The 19,315-nt window shown below is 39.1% G+C and overlaps 1 protein-coding gene across 3 annotated transcripts in view; it reads right to left on the bottom strand.

Annotated features, from left to right (window-relative positions):
• FAF1 (Fas associated factor 1) overlaps positions 1-19,315 on the bottom strand; it is a 5,915,525-nt gene that overhangs the window by 3,200,797 nt on the left and 2,695,413 nt on the right. For all 3 annotated transcript variants that reach the window (XM_044055943.1, XM_044055942.1, XM_044055945.1), the window contains exon 9: positions 10,838-10,933. In XM_044055943.1, the coding sequence (XP_043911878.1) occupies positions 10,838-10,933 (96 nt within the window). The remainder of the gene's footprint in view (positions 1-10,837; positions 10,934-19,315) is intronic.

The raw sequence follows: 19,315 nt of genomic DNA, 5'->3' as shown, positions 1-19,315 counted from the left end.
AATAAAAAAGAATTGGGGGATACTAACTACAGATGAGAGAATCGTTGAGATAGTAGGTCTGAGACCTATTTTTTCATATAAAAATACGAAGTCACTGAAGAGGTTATGTTATGTTATGAGGATAGTAATAAGAAGACACTCACTAAATCAAATAGACAGGGTACGCTACCTTGTAGAGAGTGTAATCATTGTACGTATATGTCAGGGATTGATTATTTTATACATCCAGATACAGATTATAGGTATAAATTTAATTTTTATGCTGATTGCAAGTCAAGGAATTTAATATACATAGCTGTCTGCCAGACATGCCCATGTTGCTATGTAGGAAAAACCAATAGGAGTCTTAGGGAACGGGTTAGAGAGCATGTTTATGCAATAAATAGAGAAGATGAACACAATGCTTTAGCGCGACAAATTTTAGATAAAGGTATGACACATAAATTTAAATTCAGCATTTTAGAATTGATTAGGGTAACAGATTGGGGGATATAAAAAATTACACTGAGGAACGTGAAAATAGATGGATAATTAGGTTACAAAGCTATAGGGGACATGGCCTGAATGAGAAAGTAACTATAAAACCATTCTTAGCAGCACGTCCCCATGCTCATTAGGATTGAAAGTTTTTTAATATAGTTTAAATGTCAGTGCATTTAATAATGGTTTATGTATTTTAGAAGTTTAATTGTGTGACTGTTGCTTTTAAATGAGAATGGGTTTGTAATGATGTGATTAATTGATTAATTAGTAGATGTATTATGATACTATTTAAATGTATGTTGAGTTGTTAGCAGTTGTAAAAGTCTGATGAAGCGTGGGGAAACTTGAAAGTGCTTACTTTTGTTACTGCAGTTAATAAATTATTTATTTTGCTTTATCTCGTGCTGTGGCAAGCCTCATTTTGTTCGTTTTTGAGCTATTGCATTGATTCTGAAGAGGCTCCTAACCCAGAAGCTGTTTTTTTGATATTTTTAGTGTGTATGTATAGTTTAGTGTAGGGTTAGTTGTAGGATTATAAGTGTGTGTGTGTGTATATTGATGTTTTTTAGGTGTGCTTGTGTTGTGTGTATGTGTTTCGGAATAACAAATTTTTTCCAAGGAAAAAATTTGCTGTTCTGAATGTTCGATATTATGTGGTTTCGATATTTTAGGTTAGATGAAATAGCGTTCACTATTTTCATCTTTCGATAACGTGATATAAATGCGTCTGGTGGACCCCTGCCATAAACAAGCTATACAATAGAAGGAGGAAACTAGTACAGAAAAGAGAAAAATCCCAAGAAGGGAAGACATCTCTGATCAGTATCAGCAAGAAACTACGTTCCCTCATAAAATCATCCAAGGCAAGCTTTGAAAGAAAACTTGCCAAGGACTCCAAAGATAACCACAAGGCATTCTTTAGCTATGTCAAGACTCTAAGTGGAAATGCTCAGATCTGCTCAGAGTTAGTGCAGACTGGCACAAAATACACTGTACCAACCGATATTGTCAACATCCTGGCAGACAGGTTCATTGCAAACTTCACCCCCCTCTCACCCCCCAAAGGGCCCATAACCATACCAGAAGAATGTAGAGCCCCTGAAATCACAGATACTCAAGACTCAAGTTAAAATAGCCCTCTCCAAAGCCAAAAACACAGCATCAATGGGACCGGCCGGTGTCCCAGCTGCGTCCTACATGAGCTCAAAGACGAACTAACCCCTCAGCTAAACACACTGTTCAAACTCAGCCTCTCCACAGGCTATGTACCCATAGAGTAGTGCACAGCAACGGTTATTCCACTCCACAAAGGTGGAGCCACAACAGACCCCGGAAACTATCGCCCTATAATCCTGACTAGCTTGGTCTGCAAGGCTATGGAGTGCATCATCATGGAACTCATTAACAGAGACATTGGGAAACTCCAAACACTGGACCCTACCCAGCTTGGCTTTGTTAAGGGCAGATCATGCCTCTTAAACCTGGTGGACTTCTTTGAGACAGTTACCAAGGCTATAGATGAGGGAAAGGTGGTACACACAGCCTACCTAGACCTCGCAAACGCCTTCGGCACCATTCCCCATTTTGGTATTATAGACAAGCTCACCAGCCTGAACATAAACCCCTATGTCACAAGAAGGGTTGCCAATTGGCTCACCCACATGGTGAGAGTTGCGGGAGCTAGGTCTGACTCTAAACTGGTTACAGGTGGCATTCCCCCAGGGGTCAGTCCTAGGACCCCTCCTGTTTGGCATATACTTCTCAGAGGTACAGATAAGCACAGGAGGACTATGGCTGACCAAGTTCACAGACGACTGCAAACTAGGGGCTATAACTGACTCATCGGCTGACACAGACATCCTCCAAAAGGGTCTCACTGAGACGGATACCTGGTGTCAAAATCATGGCCTCAAGCTAAATGCCTTTGGAAATAACAAAGTACCTACAAACTACCACATAGGTGGTAGTCCCCTAAATACAGAAAACGTAATAAGGGATCTGGGGACCCAAGTAGATAGTAATCACTCCTTTGAAATTGCCAAAGTGGTTAGAAAATCCTTCTATGTGGCCCACCTAATCACAAAAGGGTTTGCATCCAGATCAATAGAGATCATTGTGCCCCTCTACTCATCACTCATCAGACCCATCATAGAGTACAATGCCCCACTTGGGATGTACCTTACAAGACACCTGCAACAGCTGGAAAGACCACAGACGTACCTCATCAAGAGGATCACTGACCCCAAACAGATGCCCTATGCAGCTCGACTGAAGAAACTCCAGCTGTACTCGGTTGCATACCGCCTGCTCAGAGATGATCTCTGCCTGACATACAAGGCCATGTCCAACCCAGAATTGATGGAGTAGATTCCAGTCTACATTAGGCAGAGCTCCTTGCTAGCACTCTTCAAGAGAAACCTTGATGAGTGGATGGGAAACAGAAAGTGTACCCTGGGGATCACTTCAGTGGCTCTGCTGGACAGAGGCACAGGGAACTAATCTAAGGGGGCGGCGAAAGCCAACACATTCTGGCTAGGCTTATAAATGCCTTCAGGCAGATAGCCTAGTACCTACCTACCTATGAACCTATATATATCAGCCTTAACTGTGTAGCTCTAAAATATCCCTTCAAATCAGGTAATCCTAATCCACCTTGTTCTATTGGAAGGATCAACGTATCCCACTTGACCATTGCCCGTTTCCCCTCACAGATAAAATCCTTCAACTCATTATTAGTTACTGTCCCCAACTTCTCCTCTGGTTGATAAAAATATGCCTGACTTGTATATAAAACTGAAGGGACTAAAAACACTTTTGCTGCTTGTATCTTCATATCCATATCTGTAAACAAGAGCTTCCAGTTTTTCAGTTTTTGTATTATCTTTTTAGTCTCTTCCCACATATCCTTAGCTGCCATACCAGAATCCTTGTTAATCCATACTCCTGAATACTTAATTTTATTGTGTCCCTATACATATGGGTATTGCTGGACCAATTCATTGCGTGGATACATAACTTGCAGCTATAGCCTTGATTTTATCTTCATTAATTTTTGTATCCTAAAAAGACCTGTAACTGTCTAAAGATGCTCCACAACACTGACACGTCCTTTTCTGGTTTTATCAGGTACAAAATAATACTGTCTCCAAATAAAATCAACTTTTCTTGATTACCATACCAATTATATCCTTGAATTTTTAATTCCCTTATTTTCTTTAAGAAGGGCTCTAAATATAAAGCAAATAGCAAAGGAGAAAGGGGATATCCCTGCTCAATTCCTCTGTTCATACACACATTTTCAGAAAGGAACCCCTCCCACTTTAATTTTTGCCTCTGATCCCTCATATATTCTCTTAATTAACCTTATCATTGTATCAAGGAATGCAAATGCTTCCACTGCTCTACTCATGAAATCCCAGCTTCCTCTGTCAAATCCTTTCTCTGCATCAAAACCCACCAACAGCAGTACTTTCTTACATATTGCTTACCTCTGGACCATCATTGTTATATTAATGTTGTTGAATGTTTGCATCCCCTCCACAAAACCACACTGATCCATATCTATTAATCTTGGCAATACCTTTGCCAGTCTTTTAGTTATTATAAACATAAACATGGTTTAAAATTGAAATGGGCCTATACAAAACTGGGTCGGACGAGTCTGTACCGTCTTTAGGAATTACAGCCACCACAGCTTTCTTCCAGGATGCTGTTTTTTCCCCTTCTTTTAAAATATTGTTAAACATAACCTTCCAGATCTTTATCACTTTCTTCCCTCCTGGATTCCAAAGGAATACCACCTACTGCTGGAGACTTTTCTCCATATTGATTGCGTGTCACCATTTTTATCTCATCTCCTCCTATCTTAACTGTTAATTGCTTAGCCTCATCTACCTCTAACCTTGGTATACTTAAGTTTTCCATAAATATTTCCATTTGTGACCTTTCCTAATTTCCACATTTCTCTGATTTACATGAATTATCATACAATTTCTGAAATATCTCTAATACCTCTATAGGATCTCTGGTTATTTTTCTTGTTATAGGCATCACATGACTCTGAACATTTTTGATACTGAGCAAGCCTTCACTTGCATGGTAGTAATTATTTGACTGGAAGCCACTTTTCCTCCCTCTGATTCTCTCTCATTCTTGAGGTGAATTTCTTGGTGTCCATGTCTCGGACACATAACAATATGGTTACAATCGGTTACACCTGAACATAACATCTATATTCTTACCATATCACCTAATAGGAACAATACTGGGCAAGCAAATCACAGGAACCATAAGAGACTAAGCTATATACACCTTTAAGGAAACGCACTCAAAAAACCTTGACACTGTTTACGAGTACTTTATTTATTCAATTTGGTAACCTGGGCAGAGCACTGATCCAAATGGACCTTTTTCAGACTCATCAGAGACAAATATAAATGACAGCAGACAAGCAAGTTAATAAGTATTACGAATACAAACAAAATGATGTGTAAAAATAGCAAAGAATCAATAACAATAATACTAATAAAATACACAGTATTAGGGGGACAATAGGAAGTGATAGAGTAAGAAGTGAGGAGAATGAAGAAGAGAGTGATCAAGTGAAATGATAAAGCACAAAGGTCAAAATATAGTAAAAGGTAAGGTTACATAGAAATTAAATATATACAATATACAGTATGCAATACGGAAGAAATATCACATATTAGTGTTGGAAAATGATGTGAGGAAGACAAAGGTACCCGACTGCTGAAGGGGAGAGTGGGAGATTAGATGCTGAGTCCAGAGGGAAAGTGCCTGCAAATTAACTTGGACTTAAGATGATCTTTAAGCTAAACATGGAATGATGGGTACAAGGTGAGGTCTTTAGCATTAGTAGGAAGGGATACCCACAGTTTGAAGCCTAGAATGGAGAAGGCGTGGTTAGTAGGTCTGGTTCTGGGACACTGAAGAAGTGAACCAGAGTGGTATTTAACCAGAGTGGTATTTAAAACTTCTTAGATTGTAACTGGGAGTGTTACCCGAGTAGGTTAGAGGTAAGGGAGGAACAGGAGTGCTCTTTGTGTAGCTTGTTGAGTTGAGATTCAAAAAGCAGGCTGGTACTTTGTTAGACGGTAGTCAACTGGCTTTACAATGTTGCTCATTTCTAGGGGAGAGGGTAATGAAATGGCAGATTCAGAGGCACCTTGCTAATGAGCATTATGGCTGAGATGACCTTTTTCATTTTCTTTACTAATCACAATCCATTAATTTTTGTGAGGACATCCACAAACCTTGAGGCAAAGATTCCTGGTGCTAGCATATGCTGTGATATCACACACTGACTACATAAGTGCAACTATGCCCTGAGCACACCAGTTTACCATCAAAAAGAAAACTTCTTGCAAATCTGAAAGTAACAATGCAAACATGACAAACTGTTTACAAGTATATACTTGCCTGACAAACAGGGAACTCCACCATGAGAAACTAGATGGAGGGATTGTCAAGCACAAGAGAACAGTGGAATGGGAAACCTCCTTGACAGGTCACAAATTTCAATGTCAGATATCATATACATTTTACACTTTAGTACTTGATCAGCAAGGGAATGCTCCCAGTTGAGTCCTACAAGGGAACTCAGCAAAGACATGGTTAGCTTTTGCAGTGCCTGGGGAGCTTCACTGTACTGGCACTCTAAGCCAAATACACGCCCCCTGTCACCTGCCACAGCTTTTCATCTTCAGTGGAAGAGCAAAAAAAAAAAAAATCTGCTCCACACCTTTAGTCTGGCCAGCCACCTCCTACTACCTACATCCCTTCATTGGAAGAGCAATAAAGAAATAACAGCAAAAAAAAAAAAATCATTCTCTCACTCTTCGCTTTATAAGCCAGATACACACCCCCTCCCTATGCTACTTCTGTGATGGAACAGCACAGTAAAAACAAACAAAAAAAAAATGTTGCTTTTTTATCTACAGCCTGTACTGGCACTCTAAGCCATATAGTCAGACAGACATCCTCTCCCGTTTACCCCAGTTCTTCACTGGAAGAGGTAAAAAAAAGGTCCACTCCATTTTACTGGCAATCAGCAATGGCAGTACAGAAACAGGAATGCAGGAAATACACTTCACATTTGTGCTCCCTAACACCTTGTGGCTTGGACAACTGCTCCTTTCGCTCCACCTTTGCTATGCTATTGGAGTTCAGTACCAAGCAGTAAATCCATCACAGTTGAAGAAGCCAGAATACAACCCATGGACAAAGTTTAAGAAGGGTGATTCCTGAAATATGGTTGTACCAAAAAAAGTACAACTACTGGAGTAATGGCCTAGACAATAACGTTATGTGAAGGCATGTATCTAAGACCAACTAGGTGCAAAACAGGTGTTTGTTGGGGACATGCTTCTGATATACACATTAGATCCAGGAATATTCATTGCAGAGTGGCTGTTTAGTGTAGCATTTTCTATTTTCCATGTCTGTCACCTCAAGACAAATCATAATATAACAGGTAAGCCACTTGGAAACTGTTTGGCAACAATAAGCCCTTCTGTCCCTGTGACAAAGGAAGCAAACAGCTGTTCAGTCTTCCTAAACTCAAGCACCTTCCAAGGAAAATCTGAGTAGGCCAAGTCCATTCAAGATGTGAAGAGCTCTCTTTCACGCCTTGTTTCTTGCCCAACAAATAAATTAGACAAGTGGATTGGTTCAGGAACAACTCGGAACCATATTCAAGAAGAAATATGAGTTACTTCTAATAGACAACAGATTTTTGTTCAAAAATATATATAAGATCCCCTACACATAAGTGCTTGTATCCTGGGAATCCATGAGCAGATGTGAAGTTTGTCACCATAAAGTATAGATTCCATGAAGGAGTTCTTCAAAAATGAAGGAGATGAAACAATTCTATTAGGAACTCTATTCTATTCATGTCTCTTTATTATGTGAAAAAAATGTGTGAACGGACTGCATTTGAAAAACATGACACTGATTTATTAGAAAGAAACTTTGTAGAATTATTGCACCTCTGTCCTTTAGTGGTGCATTTTATGGTAAATTGATTGCGTCCCATACTATTAATTGCCCTTTAGTTTGTCACTGGTCTAGTATTTGTATAGCAGGTCAAGGATAAAATCTGAGGCAAAGAAAAAAGATATCCCCATAAGGAAAAAAATAACATAAAAGGGAAAAATGTGATGGAGTTGAATCCAAGAACAAGAGCTGAAAGAAGAAGAATAGGCTGGACAAAATCAGTGGGACAGAGATTTGCAAGGTGCTCAGGGCTTAAGAGAGCTACTTATCTTAAGGAATATTGGGGTGGCACAGGATATGGGGTTGGCAGGAGAGTGGGAGGCAGAGTTGGTAGTGGACTGGGTACTCAAGGGAGAATGAACAGACTGGGGCTAAAAAGGAGTTGGAGACAACAGGAGGCCAACAGACAGGATTGAGTAGGGAAAAGACAAAAGGCAGCAAATAAGAGGACAACAAAACAAGGTTAGAATCAATCAGAGGAATACAGTTAAGCATTGTAGAAAAGAATAAAGTGAAGGGAGAAATGAGAAATAGTAGCCACAAAAGTAAGGACAAGGAGAAGGAAGCCATCGTAGGTCAGGCAAAGGGAGCACTGACAAATGATGAAACATATAGTGATGAGCAGTCATACAGGAGTGAGCACAACAAAGACAGGAAGAGGACAGTAGGACAGTAGGAGAGGTTCCTGAACCACATGCAGTGGGACGGATGTTAAAGGATAGAATAGACAGAACAGTTAAGAAGTCTTAAGTTTAGTGCACAGGACTGATGGCGAAGAATACAGAAGCAGCAAAGAAAAGGCAAGTAGACTAGAGAGTGACAGGGGTCTAGAGCATTTAAACAGATGTGAAAAAATACAGAAAGGTACAGGAAGTGAAGGAGATGAAACCCAGTGTAAGGAGAGATAAGAAAGTTTTGATGAATGGAGACTGAATCACGCACCACATTTTAAGGAATAACAGATTTCATTAAAACATCTCTCAAATGTAGGGAGCAGCTGATGCGGGTTACCAAGGAGAAGTTATGGACACAAGCTGTGATGCATGTAGACAGCAATAACATGTCACAGAAGACAGCTGAGGTGGAAGCAAACAGGATTAGGAAACTTGAACACAGCTGACATGAGAGAAGCTGAAGGCAATCTTCTAGGAAATGTTGCCTGTACAGGTAGTTGGCTCATAGAGGAAAGAAAGGATTATATAATATGACTACTGGCTGCAGCAACAGAGAAGGGAAAATGCTTGGGACTGTTGGGAGCATAGATGATGACCTGGAAGCAGGACTAGCTCAGCAACAGGTTTTGAGAGAGGAGAAAATGTGACAGAATTGGAAGAAGATGCCAGAATGCAACAGAGAAACAATCAAGGGTGCCAAACAGTAAGGAAGCATAGTATTACTAAACAAAGAACACTGCAGGGGAGCAGGCAGGGTTCAGGAAACAGGTTACATGCCCTGGCAGTTAACAAGCCGGAAGGAAGGAAGAGTACCCAGATAAATCAAGGGAAAAGGATGAGAGACTAGAGGAGAGAATAAGGAGTAGAGTAATACTCAAAGTATCTTCTGAATCTGCTAGGAGCAGACAAAGGGATTTAAAGCTTCACAGTAGAGATGTTGTAGACAATGAATCAGGTCTTAAACAATGAGGGGTTCAGCCAACTGCTTAAAAACTACACCAGAAAAATAAAGAAGATGGTTTGGAAGTTTAGAGGAGTGGGCTATTTTAAGCTTGGGGAAAATATCAAAGATGAGTTAAGAAACTAACAAATGCGGCAAGCACCCCTTCATATGTGAAACTACAGGAATTCTGACCAGTCACTCACAAGGGTTCATGAAGGATATTCCCATACCCTGAGAGCAAAAAGTCTATTTGTGCATAAGTGTGTGCAATCTCATTTGTGTGTGTGTGTCGAATGGAGAAGTGAGCACAAAACAAGAAGCAGTTCCTCAAGACTGCCTATACAATATCTGGAGGTCACATTACTGCACACTTACAACTAACACAGCAGCAGACTATGGCAGTTCATTGTCCTTGTCAATCACTTAAAAGCTTAAAGAACAATTAGGCCCCAAACATATTTCCCTTCCTCACAGTCCAACTTCCTCCCTAGAGAGTGATCCCCATACTTTCATATCTCAAAAAGCATGAATCAGAGGTTTCTTCCCCTCTGTGGCATTACTATACTAATCAGTTTTCTTAGTACATACCACTCTGGCTTTTAATGAAATCTTAAGCTACTTTAGGAGTATGTCTCCCTTGCTCATGCATGATTTTGCCTTTCAATCTTAAAACTAATTTGCCAAGGAAATCACACACAGCAAGGTAACTGTAGCTCTTTTTTCACACCCACTGAGATGATAATGCTATTCAGTCTCAAAATGCACAACTATTTGACTTTATACTGGTATAAATAAATTCACTTATTCCATTCCCTTGTACCAAATGCCTAATGGGCCTTTTTGTAGTTTTGAAGTTGAATAGACCTGGCAATCACTAATTAGCTGAGCTTTGAAAGACAGGAAATGTGACTGTCTGATTAAAGGAAAGAAAGTGGAAGGAAGATAGAAGGAGAAACTTGCAAAACACCACTATTAAAATGCTGTTATCTCAATTATTCCTTGATCCTTATGCAAAAATTTTTTAGGAGATGTAAAGGAAGCAACTACATACGTCATTGCAAAAAAGTCACTGACATTTACTGAAAATTAAGTTAGAATGGAAGTAATGAGAAATGATGGGACTGTGATTTGTCATGAACACTAGGGCACTGCAATCTGATGAGCTGTGTCCTCACAGTGGACCATCATCAAAAGGCAGCATTCCAAGAAAACAAGATCACACCAGCATGCTTACCCAATGACAGCACTTAAATTAAAATTAAAAGTTGTAACAAGTAGTTTCTGTGCTATGATCAGGACTGGATTGTGTAGAACCTCATGGCAAGCCAAAACAAACAAATAAACAAGCTTTTTTTTATTTTTTGCCTATAGTTGTTTCTTTGATGCACACCTTGTTGACACTTAGCCTGTGGAGTACTGAAATAATTACTGAGTCTTCAGTATTAGTTAAGTAAGGATACAGGAAGCAAACAAGGCTGAGGGGTGGGAGAACAAATAATGGTTGAAGCACAGATGTGTCTGGCCAACAATATAATGAACAAAATGTAATGGAAAATATTAAATAGTGCTTTTGTTTTGTGAATTCTGCAAACCAGAAATTATATCTCTGTCTCCCATGAAATACTCTCTCTATATTGCATCCACTCTTGTAAAGGAAGCATCATATTATTTCACTGTTAACAAGATGTTAACATATATTCGTAACACAATGGATGCTTACCTCTTCTGAATGTTCCCTGGTTTCTGTTGGGGAAGATCGTCTACTGACTGCTACATGATGGCAAGGCATGTCAAGTCCAGCACTGGCAAGTGTCATCTGCAAATAGAAAGCATGTCATACAGCATACTCAACACAAAAGTACTACTAATGTAAAAAGTGTCATATCTGCCATTTTTTTAAATAAACGTATTCATCGCATTTTAACTCACATTAGTAATACAAATATACAGAACATTTTCCATTGTCATCTTCCTACATTGTACATTTTTCTCATAACTTCAAAGTTAGTCTTTTCTTTGTGCCTTCTCATTTTTCAGTACCTACCAACTCTCCCATATCACACATCTTCTTGCCCAGTATTTTATAAATTCTGAAACAAAATATTAACGTTTTTGCACATTTCTTCCCCTTCTTTAAAAAATCTACCTCCAGTTCTTTATTTTACAGGGTTCAATACATCCTCTAAAGTTGGTTTATTCTTTGATTTCCATTTTCTGTTTATTGCTTTTTGGGTGTCACTTAATAAGCGCCTCACTATGTCTGGAACTTATTAACTTCTCAGAATACATGCTGCCAGTTTTCTCACTCTTTCCTTCACATCCCCAGCACCTACTCCATCCACTTGGGATGTGATCCTCTTAAGTTTACCTGACGCATAAAAATACTTGAGCAAACATTTCCATGCAAATATCATGTACCGTGTGATGTTTGTCACTGAATTAGGAGACTTACAAATCTCTTTCCATTGTTAAACTGTAAAATGTTTGTCTACTACCTTTTCCTGATAGTTTCTAAGCTCCTCTGATTGATTCTTACAGTTAACATGCAAACTCTTAAATACTCTGCTTATCTCTTTTTCTGATGATAGTATATGTTCTTAGCTCCACTAGAAACTTCATCAGGGCTGGTATTTTTACGAATTATTCCACTCCCTTTGTCTATGCTCTTGTACTAATTCCATAAACTGGAGACAGTTCTTAAACTGCAAGTCAGATACTTGCTCATCATCCTCTCACTCCATTTATTTTCCCCAATCTATTATCTGTTCTCACTACCCAAGTTTCTTAGCTAATTTCTCCCCATTATTTCCGGTCATCACCTACTTAATTTGTATGCCCTTATAATTATATTTACTTACTGGAAGAATATCTTTGCTCTAGTCCTGCAATGCTTTAGTCTTTATAAAATTTTCTGCCACTTTATACATATGATATTGTGTGTGTTATTACGAATTTCTTTAATGGTTTGCATCCAAAATATTACTCTCTCTTCATGCTGCATACTTTCCCTCATTACCACGATCACCTACTTGCACTTTGAACTATATCTCTCAGTGTATGATACATACACAATCCTCTTCAAAAACATGGAGAGTCAGCTTAACCTATATAGCTCTTCCCTTTTCTCCTCCCAAATAAACTTGTTCAATTCCATACAAAGACCTGTCCACAACTTATCTGGTTGATAGAAACATGCCTGGAACTATATACATTTTCTTTACCTCTACCTTATGATCCTATCCATTATCATAACCTTCCAGGTTGCATGTTTCTAATTATCTTCTGCTAAGTTTCCTTCCACATGTCTTAAAATGCTATGACCAAGTCATTTTTAACTCACATTCTTCCAGGATTTCATTTTGGCATGACCTCATAAATATGGATACTACTGAACTAACTCATGCAGGCACAAAAGTTACTGCTATTGCCTTTACTTTATCTTCATTCATTTATTTTGTATCAGGAAAATGTCTGAAATGGTTTCAAAATATTCCACAGCACCAAGACATCCTGATCTGGATCTGTCGAATATAATATATCAACACCTGCCAACAAGGCCATTTTCTCCCGACCAGTTGTATCCTGGATTTATAAGCCCTTTACTTTTCTTGCTAAATCTTCTAAACAGAAAATAAAGCAGAGGGGGGAAAGATGACATCCCTGCCTGGTTTCCCTGCCCAAACTCAATTTGCCTGCAAGTTCCCCACCTACCTTTATTCTAAACCTTTATGTATACTGCTTATTTACGCTATTATTTTAGTGGGCAATGTTAATGCTGTCACTGCTCTACACACAAAATCCCAACAGACCTGTACTGTATGACTACAACTGAGGCAGGATGACTTTAAAAAAAATTACCTTTTCTCTGCATACAAGCTCGCCAACAGTAATGACACTTTTTTATGCTATGACACCTTCTGAATTATCACTGCCCTATTAACATTATTAAATGCTTGTCTCCTTTTCAAAAAAACACTCTTAAGCATATCAATCTTTGTAGTATTTTTGCTTTTCTTTTAGCTAAAAGTGGCATAAGTTGCACAGAATAACTTCATAATAATTTAAAACAGAAAATGGTCCATATGATGCCAAGTCTGAAGAGCCTTTCCCACTTTCATCAGCACTACAATGAGTGATTTCCCCAAGGATGTTTGCGCTTCTACCCCTTTCAATACATTACTACACAATGCACTCCAAGTCTTTATCAATGTATTCCCCTCTTAACTTCCAAACTTGTATAAGGATGCCATCTATTCCCAGGGATTTCCCTGTGGATTGACTATAGTTTACAGTGTATTTCTTCTGCATCTACCCTGGCTATCAACAACTGAGCATGTAACGTAATCCACGGTGGTGCAGCGGTAGCGTTGTTGCCTCACAGCAAGAGGTTATCCCGTTCAATTCTCGGCTGGAGTGCGGGGAGTGCCTTCTGTGTGGAGTCTGCATGTCCTCCCCGCAGTTGGGAGGGCGTTCAAAAGACATGCATAAATGGGCGTGCCTTCATTGAAGGTTGTACATCGAGCTGGCACCTCGGCGTTCGTGAAAATCTACTGCCAATCATTAGCGGACTGGAGTTCCACTGTGGCGACCCTTAACCGGAAAAAGACAACAACAACAACAACTGAGCCTGTAACATTAGCAAATCTAAGTCTTCAATAAACATTTCCAATTGTACCTTATCCTGGTTTTACAATTCCTCAAACATGTATAAATGATCATAAAATTTCAAAAAAAAATTCCATTATTTCTTCAGGATTCATATTCTTCTTCTTCTTGTCACAGGGTCCCTGAGTTTTACATCTCTTTCTACATTTTGTTGCATTAGTCAATGCACTCAATTTTTCTGTCCTCTGGGATTACTGTTATAATAGCTGCTTATCTGCAATTTTTTCTAAAGTTCTGAACCCCCCCCCCTTTTATTCTGCAATGATTTAACTTTTCTCAACTCTTCTAAAAATTTCCACTTTCCCTTCTCTCTCATTTCAAGTATATTTCTGAAACCAATTTTCTTCTTGTTCCAAGTGTCAACTACAAGTTGGCAGTTCTCAAATTTTTACTACTACCTAAGCCTTAAATTATTTCCTTTTTAAGTTAGTATGCAGGAAAGCACTACTGCCTACTCTTTACTTTATTACCTTGTATCTGTATTCTCATGGTGGCATGGTCAGACACAATTACTCGATAATTCTCAGTACTTTCAATCAAATGGTAGCTCTTTAGCATACACTGAGAAAGCCCTGTTTATGTCACGGGTGAGGCCATTATGAATAGTGGCTCAAGTAGGTGCCTGTAGAAATGATCTTGGAAGGATGGGAGTAAGTGACTACTGTGCCCCAAAGGTGAAAAATAGCATCCACAGGCATGTTCCCCCTCAGATGGCAGCAAGTGCACCCTTGGAGAAGCCACAGAAGAGAGAGGGTCAGCAATCATCAGTAGCAGCAAGCTGACTTGTTCCTTATCATCCATCTCTTGCCAGGAAAAGCGGGAGTGGTTGACAGGGATTCCTGGACAGGAACAAAGGGGCTATAAGGCTCTTGACTAACCTTGCCTAGGAATCCACAACACACACTCCACCAACAAGACATTCAGCAAGGCCCGAGGAAGCACAAACAAATATTTTCAGTCACATGAACATACTCCTGTAATATAAAGACAGTTACTGTAGCTTCGAGAATAATACATAAATTTTCAGAGGTCCAGCTACAGAAATAATATCTACGTACTTTCATACATTTTTTAACAAATGTATCTCCTCTAGTTGCAACTTCGCTTCTAAGTCTCCTGATACACCTCCACTACTATAAATCAAATTCCAGTCACCACCCACAATAAAAGCATTTTTAAAATACACATCTTTATTAAATCATAACTATGACAGTTTTGTAGTTACGAATACTGGCTCAGAGGTACTTACTAGGCTGTTGATCCAGGAGGATCTTTAGAAGCCTAGTCCTGCAGTCCCATGAAATTTTAGGCCTTTGAATAACCCAAAGCCATGCAGAGTATTTTGTTACTCCTATTCATAAGGAACAAGGCTGCTAAACCAGGGGTGAATTTGCAGTTTCCCATCCATTTAATCAGATTATATTTGAAAAGAGTAAGTGAACTACCACAGTAACAGAAATCAAACCACAGTAATTTTCTTCATGCAGTAAACACACATGCTTTCATATTAACAGCTAGTATTCACTACAACATTACATAAATTGCTCAGCTCCTGGCTTCCCTTAAACCTTACTCCTCTGTCTAAAACTTATTTTGCATGCACTGTTCACAGAGACTCCACTAGCTTCTATGTACTTTGCTCTTTTCTTTTTCTAAACATTCAACCTCTGATGAAATTAGCTTTTCTGCTGTTGTTGAATAGAGCAGAATTGCTTTAACTGCTTTCTATATTTACTGGCTGATAATTACTGTTCTATAATGTCTTATATTGCTGCTGGCAAAGTCCTTACTTGTATTTATAAACTCTGATTTAATTAGTTTATCTACTGCTACTAAGTAGAACAGAATTTGTTTTATTTTTTAACTGCTGTTTATATATATATTGTTATACAAAAGGGGTACACAAGTGCTGCATCATATAATCTTGCATTGCTGTTACCAAATACTCAATATGTATTACTGCTAACCAGCTCTTATGTCCCTGCATATGACTGTTAATCTCACTATGCATATGTTTTTTTTTTAATGTATATTGGATACTGCAAGAATTGTGTCAAGGTTTGAATACTGTTATTTTGAGAAGTTCTACCTTGCTTTTTTATCTATGTCTCTTATCCTCTATCTTGTCTCTCTTGCCTCCTAAAGTTACTCTACTCATCCTGGGCTTCTAGTGCTAGTCAGCAGGAAATGAAGAACCCTCTCCAAATATCGGCGGGTCACCTCATTGCATAACAATCCTACAATCCCCTATCAAGAAAAACAGTAAAGTATGCCTGCTGAATAATTCCAACAAGAAAGACTTTCTATTGACTGTACCAAAATATAAATGTTATACCCAGGCCTGAGCTAGGACAGCCAGCAGCCCTTGCTTCCCCTTCTACATTACCTTCACTATATCATCCCTCCTACCTGTATAGATACCCCCCTAGTTTTTCTTGTTGTTTTTTTCTCACTTTCCAACTGTAGTCTACCATTTTTACTCCCTCTCAATCTAGCCTGCAATACTAGAATTGCCCACTAGATGGTACCCTAATTCCAGACATTTTCTACTCTTACCCTTTTTCTCATTATCAACTCTTTACCCCAGTTCTTAACTTTAGTAGTCCCCAAAGTGTTATTTAGCTCTCTATTTGGTTTTTTCCTTCATTTCTACTGTCCACTGACACCTCTCCAGTCCTCTCTCCCTTTTTTTGTCCTTTCCCCTTCATATCTACAGACTATAGACACTTTCTAGCCCCTATTCTATTCCATTCTACCACTAGACCTAGCCTAGCTGATTGTTTTTCATTAACTGCTTTAGTATCTGTTTCTACCCGCTCCGTTCGCCCTGCGGGCTCACTCCGCTCCCTCTCTACCCCCAATTCCCACCCACCCCCAGGGGACCTACCTTTATACTTCCTAAACCACACCTCTTCCTGTTACTCTCCAACCACACCCTTTCCTCTTCTCTCTACTCTCTAATCATACCTTGATCATACCATTTCCTCTTCAAAGACAACCTTCCCACTATCTTTTCTCCCTACACACTCTCCTGTTACCAAACTCTACTATTACCCTCTCACTACTCTCCTCCTACCACACCACACTCTACTTACTCTCTCATCTCATCCCAATACACTTCTATCTTCTACCTACAAAGAACCAATATCTACTCATATAATGAATAATCAATCCATGCCATTCTTTATCACACTCTTATTCACACTCTCACTACTACCTCCTTTAATCCTCACTCATCTATCACCTCTTTTGAAAACCCACTACACCCAAACCAAAACTATCCCAAAAAAGAAACCAACTCTCCAAACTCACCTTTACATTTTACTCACACTAATATAACATCCTCATCTAACTACATACTTTCTAAATATCATAGAACACTACACACAAAATACAACAATCTAACCCCCCAAAAATGTCTATCTCTATACAGTAGATTCCACAAGCAATACTATCTAAGCCTGCTACTCTCTTTAAAGGATGGTGACATTCACCCTAACCCAGGACCCCCAACAACTCCTATCTCTCTCCTCAACCTCAAAGAATCACCTACTCAAGCCCTTTCTAAACCATCTAACTCCCTTTTACTTGCTCATCTTAATATACGCAGTACAAATAATAAAGTAACTCAACTCCAAGCTCTAACTGAAATCTATTCCTTTGACACACTCTGCTTAACAGAAACTTGGTTAAAACCTGCAACCAAAGACAATGAAATCATCCCACCTGGATATAATATCCTGAGACTGGACCGAACATCCAAGAAAGGTGGAGGGGTTGCTATCCTATATAAACCTAACTTACAATTAACCACTCATAACTGCAAACCACCTTTAGACTCCAATGCAGAAATTCTTATCTCCAAACTTCTTCTTAACAATGCCAAATCCATCTATATTATCTGTATATATCTACCTTCTGGTAATAACACAGCAACAATGGAAAATCTACTTTGCTGACTTTCCCAAAACCTGCCTCAAGAAACCATTATCCTAGGTGACACAAATATTGACTGGACCAGCTTCTGCAGCAGCCTCCCCTCAAGCCATATTAACCTATATGGGTATTCCCAAACCATTACCTCCCCTACCAGGATAAATAAACCTAACAAGAAATCAAGCTTATTAGACTGGATCCTCATTAACCATCATCCTCAGATTTATGACTCAGGAACCCTCCCTGATGATTTAAGTGACCACTCTCTTACCTATATCATCAGACATAAAATCAACTTTCCCTCCCCAACATCCATTAAAAACATCAGGTCTAAAAAGTACTTTAACCCTGAACTTTTTCAGATGGAACTAAGAGCATGCAACTGGTCACCCTTAAAAAACCTTCCATTAGATGAAGCCGTTAGTTACTTTAACTCCAACTTCCTTGCCATCCTCAACCACCATGCCCCAACCAGACTAACTAGAACTAAAACCAAACATGCTCCATGGCTCTCTAAAGAAACCAAACATAAAATCAATGTTAGAAACAAACATTGGGAGAAATGGAGGAAAACAAAAAACCCTATACACCAACAAACATTTAGACAACTAAGAAATGAAACTGAGAAAGCTATAATACCTGACAAAAAAAACTACTACCTCCAATCCCAACAAGCTAGTCAAAACAAGCCACAGACATTTTGGTCTAGTATCAACCAACTACTCCATCCAGGGCAATCCACTACTCCAAACCCTCAAAACACAGAACACAAAACACCAATGAATATAGCTAATACTTTTAATACCTATTTTACTGATGCTAGACAAACACTAACTAGTCAACTATCACCTAACAACTTCACTCTACCTTCCAATGAATCAACCTCACCCCTTACTTTTCATTTTCAACCCGTCCCAACATCATATATTCTAACCCTTCTACAGAAACTGAAACCATGCTCCCCCTCAGCAGACCAACTACCTGCTGAATTCCTACAACAATCTGCCAAAGCTATTGCCTATCCCATTTCTATCCCGATCAATAGAACTATTACTGAAAGTTATATCCCCAGTTTATGGAAAATTTCCCATATTATCCCCCTCCACAAAGGAGGACAATCCACTGAACTCTCCAATTACCGCCCCATTGCCCTCCTCTCACCTCTGGCAAAGATCATGGAAAAATGCATTCATAGACAATTACTTGACAATCTAACACAAAATAACTTACAAGCCAACTGTCAACATGGTTTTAGACCTTCACATAGCACTATTACTGCCCTTCTTTCCTTCACAGATTGTATCAACAAAAACCGCAATCTAAACAAACTCTCTTCAGCCCTATTTATTGACCTGTCTAAAGCTTTTGACATGGTAAATCACCAAATTCTCATCATAATACTGAAATCCCTGTCTCTTGATACATCCTCCATAAAGTGGTTCCAGTCCTACCTTGATAAAAGGCAACAGGCCGTACTTTGGCACAAGTCTCTACTCACCTGCCCGTCAACCTCGGTGTCCCTCAAGGGTCCATCCTTGGACCTCTACTTTTTTCCATATTCATCAATGACGTTCACCTAGCCATCCCCCAAGCTACA

This window comes from Protopterus annectens, chromosome 14.part0 (assembly GCF_019279795.1).
Source record: "Protopterus annectens isolate FY-2018-M chromosome 14.part0, PAN1.0, whole genome shotgun sequence".
NCBI classification, from domain to species: domain Eukaryota; kingdom Metazoa; phylum Chordata; order Ceratodontiformes; family Protopteridae; genus Protopterus; species Protopterus annectens.
The sequence above is the reverse complement of the archived record's forward strand: the minus strand, read 5'-3'. Positions and strand labels throughout refer to the sequence as shown.